The 8,388-nt window shown below is 40.8% G+C and overlaps 1 protein-coding gene across 2 annotated transcripts; it reads right to left on the bottom strand.

Annotated features, from left to right (window-relative positions):
• Nucleotides 1-571: 571 nt before the first annotated feature.
• Nucleotides 572-8,388, bottom strand: LOC107832468 (uncharacterized). 2 transcript variants are annotated; one of them, XM_016660314.2, is made up of 5 exons: nt 7,152-8,388; nt 4,900-5,974; nt 1,932-3,330; nt 1,765-1,848; nt 572-1,302 (listed from the first exon to the last, which is right to left on the bottom strand). In XM_016660314.2, exons 1-5 carry the CDS (start codon nt 7,825-7,827, stop codon nt 676-678), a joined length of 3,861 nt encoding a protein of 1,286 aa, XP_016515800.1. In that variant the 5' UTR covers nt 7,828-8,388; the 3' UTR covers nt 572-675. The 2 variants fall into 2 exon arrangements, with proteins under 2 accessions (XP_016515800.1, XP_016515801.1); XM_016660315.2 differs by having other exon boundaries at nt 7,167-8,372.

Genomic DNA, 8,388 nt, shown 5'->3' on the forward strand with positions numbered 1-8,388 from the left:
ATTTCTTTTTCAAATGAGAACTTTAAAATAGCAAATAGCACAAGGCAGCATCAATGACATATAATATAAACACTTCCACAGTTCTACTGGTATTTTAAAAAAGAATTGAACACTATTTTTTTTCACCAAAGGAAAACAACATTTGAAAATATCAAGATATAAGGGTAGCAAAAAAAGGTAGAAAATAAAAAATGTAACTGGCGTCAAATGGTCCAAAAGCAGTAAAGCAGAGATGCATGCTTTACTGAAATAAATATATTGATAAAGGAAGTAAACAGAATGCAAGGAAGGAAAACGAAAAAATAAAGGATGTAACAGGAAATCAGATAAAAGAGACAAATAGACGTCCATACCAGAAATCAGCGATGAGCATGGTGAGGTAGGCGTCTAATCCTTGCTCGACCAGTCAACCTAAAAGCACTAGTGAGGAATTGTATACACCAACATCCCAAATAAAATTGGAAACCCAAATAGACGAATAGGTTAAAATCCCGCAACGTTGTAGGAGTAGTAAGGGTTGACGTTGCTTTCTGGGAACAGAAACACAAGAAGAAGAAAAAAGGCAAGAGCATAAAATGAACCGAAATGTTTTATTGATTAGCTACGAGCAGCAAGCAGACAAAACATATGATGGATTATAAGCGGCATTTCAAAAACTCAGGAAAATAAATTGTCTCAATGTGTACTTTCAGGAGAATGATGTATCCGACTTAAATTTACTGACCCAGACTCAATTGACTCTGGCATCACTGCCTCAAATACCTCAGAAGACACATCAGGGTGTCGCAAGGGACCACATCTAGCATCAACAGACTCCTCTTCCTCTTTGACATTAACTAGAATTGAAATGTCGGTCCTTATCAAATCTTTAGATACCTGAGGTGCAGGGGCATCAGATCTACCCACCTCTCCGAGAGACGAGGAGTTCTCTTCAATTTTAATTTCCTGAGCCACATCCGGAACGGTATCCCCGTCCATGCCAACTCTTTCCACCACGGAAGGAGGGAGATCTGATTTCTCAGCTGTGTTCAGACTCATTGGCTCACACAGCTCGTTACAGGTGGTGGTTTGTGAAAGCCCTACAACTTCCTCAGAACTAACAGGGAGATTAGCCCCCTTAGAACCATCTTCTGCTAGCGCATTATCCACTGGAGCAGTCTCCTCAACTTTAACATAATCTGAACTTGAATTCTCTAATTTAGTTGCTGGATAGGACTCACCTAGCCGACCAGAAAACGAACATTTCACATCGTTTACGAGTTTAATTTCTTCTCTCCTCTTCTTGTAAAGGGAAATGGCTTTCTGCAATATGGTCACATGGGATAAGGGAAAATTAGAAAGCAGAAATTTATGCATATAAAGACAAAATTGGTTCACTCTAAAACTGAGTAACCAGATTGGGTAATTAACCCATGAAAAATCCTTTCCTCATCTCACGAATAAAAAGTAAACACAACTCCTATCCCCCATTCTTTTCTTTTTTGAACAACTTATAGAGCACATCAGTGAAAAGGGCCAAGTATGATTGTTCCTCTCATTGCTTTTCTCCTAAAAGGTGAGACAAGATATGTGCAGCCAATAACACTGTAAGTAACCCCAACAAACATAAAATGTATTTCATAGTCCTCATAAGACACTAATCCAACAGGTGGTTCTGCATAAACGGTATAGCAACAGCTGATAAAATCAATACAAGAGAACATAGTTGATCAAAATATATCACTTTCCAACTCGATATGCATATGCAGCTGGCACAAACCACACCTGAAAAACAGAATCAGCCACGGTAGCAATGACTGAAGCACTTGAAAATTTGCCGGGCAGCGCCGCATTATGTTCCACAGCACCCTGATAGAGGAAGAATGAGTGTTAACACTTTTGGGGATGAAAGTGATAAATTTGCAAAGAAACGATTCTGTTATCCGATTTACCTCCAAGAACAAAATTTTAGAGATATCTACATCAGATGTCATGTTCTGATCAACATCCATTAGGCTAGCACATTGATCAAACAACTCGGGCTCCGTAAGATCTGCTGATATATCAAGCTTTTCGAGGTAAACATTGCAAAGGCGAGCCTCTTCTTTCCTGGATGGCTTCACCTCAATTGGTTGCTCTTCAGAATTAAGTTTCAAGTCTTCTGGAGTGCTCCTTCCAGGAACAATGCTGGACTGACTGATATCATTGCTTTCAGCATCTTGATCTGTCTGCTTTTGCTCACTCTGGGCTTGCTGAGCCGACTGAGCAGCAAAAGAATTATCTCCTGGACCCTGAACTGAACAAACCTCCTTCTGTGAACCAGATGGCAGCTCCACACTGGTGCCCCTTATTGGCCCTTTCCATACATCACCACTAGTCTCCCAACTGCGACTATTGTTGGACAGCGTCCTATTCTGGTCCCAGTCTGGCCTCCCATAAAGGTGAGCTTCTTCACCAAAATTGTTAGCATCCCACCCATGCAATGGAGGCCCGCATGAATCATCCAGTGGAGTTCGCCAACCCCCCATCGGGCGCCCATGGCCAGAAAAGCGGTCTGCATCTGGTATATGGTAAGGAACCCCTGAGTGACTTAAGTCCATTGAAGGTCTGACACCAAACATTGGCGGTCCAGGAAACTGCTGCATCGCAGGATGAAAACCAACAGGAGGTGGACCGTGCTGAAAAGGCATGAAACCATTTGCCAGAGGTGATGGCCAATTTGGAACCCCTTTCCAAGCATTTCCTTGCATTCTTCCAATATTGGGATCATTAATTCTTCTGTGGCGGTTGGTCGACTTCCCTCTACTATCATCCTCCAAAGAGCCAAACATTAATGGGCTGTCAACTCCAGATCTAAATGGGGGAGGGGGAGGTAAAGCAGACTTTGAACTGCTTGAGAAGTGACTCCCTCTGATAAAAGGTGAAGAAACAGAGACGTTATCTCCGTCCATTTGTGATAGTTCCTCACCTGCAAATGCATCGCCAGCAAAGTCACGGTTTCCTCTGCCTTCCTTTACTTCCCTGGAGCCACCACTTCTCTGTGTTGATTCCTCAACATCAAGACTCCGGCGAACCTCAGATCTACTCAAGTGTCTTCGCTCATTGCTCGCTGAAGAAGGAGATCTATCCACCAACTGCAGGGGAGAACTGCGAACATCTGCTTTAAGCCGCCGTTCAGCTGAGAACTCTCCATGAAAGATATCCTCCTTCTGAATCAGCCTCTCCGTTGATCGAGATGAAATCCTCTCCATTGATCCCCCAGAACCAGCATAATCTCGAGAGGTTCCACCATGTCGAATCCTGTCTTCATAAGGATAATCCCTGTACTTAGACTCTTCTTGCTTTGACAGCCTGGTAGGCAAAGAAGGGCAGTACATATCATTGTCAGCTTTTGTTAACATAAAGCAGACAGACAGACTGTTGGTAACAGAATACTAATCATCATTAGCATCATCAATAAAGCAGAACACAAGGGCCAAATAAGACAAAACTAGATCTCTGGATTGGGATCAAGAAGGTTTTATCAAGCAAAATTCTAAAATCCTCTGGTGTAATGCACAAGATTACCAACGAAACAAGCACCTCTATAACTGTTTGTGAAGTATAGCTTAAATGACTTAGCATCCAAATGTTGCAATAAAACAGAGAGTAATTATGTTCATGAGAAAGGCATGAGTAAATGTCACCTCTGATTAAGAACCTACACAGAAGATCAACAATTCCAAGATCATTTTTTTTGGGTAAGGAACAATTCCAAGAAAATTTATTACAAACCAAAAGAACAGAAACCAAACAGAGTTCTTGGCCCTTTATACCATTCTGACCAACTAATAGATTACCCAAATATACAACGCTTAGAAGCCAAAAGTCAGTACAAAGACTACCACTACTAAAACCATATAGCAAACACAAGTAGTGGCCCCATCTTCCTTCCCCTATTTCACATGAATATACCTTCAAACAGTACAAGGAAAAAAGCTTCTGAAATGCACAGAAGGAAATGGTTGGACAGAAAATTGAATAATTCACTACAGGCATCCATTTTTCAGTCAACAACAGGCCTATCTCTGAACTACATCACAGGCCCATCAATCACAACCAGAGGAAGCAACTCTAAGTGATAGGAAAGCCAGCATACATACATAAATGTGAGTTATTCTACAAATCACAAAAGCCACTCTTGAAAGAACCCAGAAGGTCACTCTTTCATAAACGAATCTAATTAACCTTGCGGAAATAGCACTTATCATAACCAGAAAACTTAGCTAGCTTTCCCAAAACTGAGCAGATCATGCATAGAGACATAGATTTATCTCTACTCATGGAATAAGCATGCAGCGGAACATTAAATTATAACAAGCCAAAATGGATTTTAGCATCACGCTGTATTCAGTTTCAGCATATTTTCAGAAAAATAAATTCCTACTTCTCATATTTGAAACTGGTGCAGTCTAAAGAGGGTCAATCAAACATCCTCATCATTCCATCAACCAGCTACAAGTTTTCTTAATAATAAACCTCTCCTGCCCAGGAAAGAACATGATACCATTCAAATTGTAGTAGCTTTTTTTATTTCAACAAAGGTGGTCTCCGGGAAAGCTAACACACCTCGACACCTGCTACAACACACAAGAGCAGGTGATGTATAAAATAGGCTCATATTGAGGGTTCTTGGCGCAATCCTAGACTTCAACTACTTAGCCAACCCTGTGGGACAATACAAATTGTAGTAGCTAACGCTAGGTTCAAGCCCTATAAAGTTACACCACGGGGGAAAAAATAAGAGGATAGCATAATTATTCAAGAAATCAAGATCCTTCAAGTAATCAAACAGATGATTTCAGTTCTAGCTGATGAATCACATCTATATTGTTGACATATATGAAACAGCAGGAAGAAAGAAAACTGATAACTACTTGCCTGTAATTATCCCTAGTAGAATGAGGGCCAGCACCGGGTGAAGTCCTCCACCTGCTCTTTTTTGGAGTAAGTTCTACATCAGCATTCCTTGAGGTAGACCTTCCACGATCAGTGACAGACTCTACTCTAGAACTGATGGATCTCTTCTCTGTTTCAGAGCGCTGCTCTTTAGAACCCCGAGATCTAATATCCCCAAGGTCCTCTTTATCATGAGTTCTCCTTCTTCCGAGCTCATCTTTATACCTTGTACGATCATCATAACCAGGGTTACCATCATGCAAACCTGATTTCCTTAAATGCAAATCAGAAGCATGACCCTCATCCCTAGAACGTTTCGCATCAGACCGGTCACCTGAATGGTCTCTTGGAACACGTTCATCCCCGTACTTGGCATCATTAATTCTCCTCTTTTTATCACTTTCATCTGCTTCATCACCATCTTTGGATCTTCCATGTCTTTCAAAATCTTCCCGGTGCTTCTCATCCTTGCGCCTTTTATCTCTTTCACTATCTTCTTTATATTTGATGTCCCTCTGCCTATCATCCCTTTCACCATCTTCATGATATCTATCTTCATCGTGACGACCATCTTTTTCTGCATACTCTCGATACTTATCATCCCCATGCCTGATATCACTGTCACCATCTTCACGATATTTTCCATCCCTACGACGACTATCTCTTTCATCATCTTCTCTATACCTATCATCTTTGCGTCTATTATCTCTGTCACCATCATCACGATATTTGTCATCCCGGCGTCTGCTATCTCTGTCACTATCTTCCCGATATTTATCATCACGTCGTTTTCTGTCCTTATCAACATCCTCGCGATACCTATCATCCTTGTGCCTATCATCTTTATCACCATCTTCCTTGTATTCTTTATGTTTTTCATGCCGGTGTTTTTCATCTCTAGCACGTTCGGATTTCGAAGATAACCGCCTGTCGTCGCTCTCATTTATATCATCTTCATATTTATTTCGATCACCAGGGACTTCTCTCCTCTTCCGTGCCTTCTTTTCAGTTTCCTTGTCCAAGTCAAGGTTCTGTACCTCATTTTGGATAGACCACTCTGTAAAGGTCAAAGAAAATTTTAGAGCTAAAGAAGGTTAAACACCTAGCAATTTCTCCTTTAAGGAAAATGGAGGAAAAAAAACTAACCAACATACTACAATTAAAGCAATGACGTAATGGAAATAATAACACCAAAAGTATTTTGATACCGTAAAATTTAATACTGGACAACCCATAACACCAATCTTTACATGTCTCCCGCAGTACATAGGCATATAAGATCATAAAACTTAATCCTCGTCTACCATGATATTCCTACAGCTTGACTTAGTATATCCAGGGCAAACTTGACCATTTAAAAGAAAAAGGAGTAATAATGCACCAAACGGATAATAATACTGCATCTAGCATGTGCGGAAAAGATGATCCTGAAAACAAACAGCTAATGCAAATCAATTTCATTGACTTGCAATATTCAAGCTACAATGCCAAGCCAAAATCCACCATTCAGAGGGGAGAAGTAAGACAATCCATCTTCACCTCTGTTTCGCCTCAAGTTACAAAAAATACAATCTTCAATACATGGATGCATTGGGGAAATGCCACAAATGGGCACCCAAATATACATATTTCTTACATACGATAGACTAAATGAATGCAACAGGAACATAACTACAGCCGGGTTCCCTCAAAATTCTCCCCATGTTCCCCGGAAACAAGATCACTTTTTTTTATAAGGGCCCCGTAAACAACATCACTCAACAAGAAAGCAAGGGAGGGAGCCTTTTTATTCCTTATTTCCATGAAGTGTTCCTAGTTTAGAATATGGAACTGTCTCCCACTATTGTTCTCTGCCCAATTAACGCAGTGAAGAGTCATCTAAATTTCGAACAAATTTCACATGGAATCCTACTATTCTTATACCAGACATAGAGAGGACTTCCGCCAAGAAAGCTTCAACTTGCGCATCTCTATGGCACATTCTCTACCAAACAATAACCAGATGCTTGAACAGAAGGTTACAGAATTCACTTTCCTAGAGTCATACCGGACCAGAATATTGTCCCCACTATTAGTCTCGGTTAGACGTGCAAAATTGAACAAAAAAATGCATTTTTTAATATTTAAATCCTTTAAGGTTTCCATTAGATTATATGGGGATATTCAGACTAACAACAACTCACCAAAAGCTTAGACATTCCAACAACAAATACTACTCAAATAAGTTACCTTACCAGCAGTTTCTCTACCTTTTTTGTTCTGCTTTTCCTCACAAACATCACCTAATTGAGACCCTTGCTTCTTCACATTGTCCACATCATCGCGTTTACTCTCATGACCTTTCTTTTCCCTATCTGACCCTCGCTCCTTTTCCTTCAAATCCTTGCCCTCTTTTCGAGCAGAATCCTTCTCAGATTTCCTCTTTGACTCCACTTTTCCACTACTCTTGCACTCCTCTTTCTCCACCAATGAGACAATACTACCTTCTTTCTTACTATTTTTACTCTTGGAATCACTTGAACTCTTTGTTTCCTTCCCTTTAGAACCCTTATCTGCATCACATTTCAAACTTTCTCCCTTCATTTCACTATCCACAGCACCATTCCACCTATCTGCGCCACCACTAGTCGCCTCTGCAGCCTTCTCTTTGCGCCTCTTGGACGAAGCATGCTCCTCCGAAACATCACCATTTCCATAGCCACTTAGATCTTTACCTTTCCGCTTCTCACCAGAAGCTACGTGGCTTGAATCCTTAGAAACCCTAGCCAAACTCTCCTCTTTACTGCTCTTCTCCTTCTCTTTCTCCTTCATCTTCACATCCGAATCCGAATCCGAGTACGAGTAATCCTTACCCTCTTTCGGACTATGTTTGCTCTGCTTGTGCGACTTATGCTTAGAACTTCGAGGCATAACTGTAAATATACCAAAAACTAAACCTTTTTTACTCTCCGAAACCCTAACCCTCTTAACGTTTCCACCAGAACAACAACAACAATAACAACAACAAAACTCAATCAGATTCCATTACCATCACTCGCTCGTCGCCACTTTATAGCCAATTCGAATCTGAACAGGCACCGCCGGTTTCCGTCACCGGTAATAAAATGACAAACTTCCAGAAACCCTAAGTCTCTTGCAGTTCAAAACTTAAACAGGTTCCATTACAATCACGCGCTGCGCTATAGAACCGAATCAAATGCGAGACACGCCGCCGGTCTATTTCCCCGAAATCTGAGAAAGTTGTTCAAATCGGTCGATATCGCCGAAAGCAACAGAGATACATACAACAATAGTGTACAGTATACGTATAAATATATATATACGTATAAATACAAGTCTAGAGAGAGAGAGCTATAGAGAGAGAAATTATTGAGAGGAGACTGAGAAGAGAAAATTGGGAAATTTTAAGAGAGAAGATCGGAGGCGATGGTTTGCTGCTGCTGGGCTGCTAAATTAAAATGTGATTCGTAT

Source organism: Nicotiana tabacum, chromosome 1, assembly GCF_000715075.1.
Source record: "Nicotiana tabacum cultivar K326 chromosome 1, ASM71507v2, whole genome shotgun sequence".
Classification (NCBI taxonomy): domain Eukaryota; kingdom Viridiplantae; phylum Streptophyta; class Magnoliopsida; order Solanales; family Solanaceae; genus Nicotiana; species Nicotiana tabacum.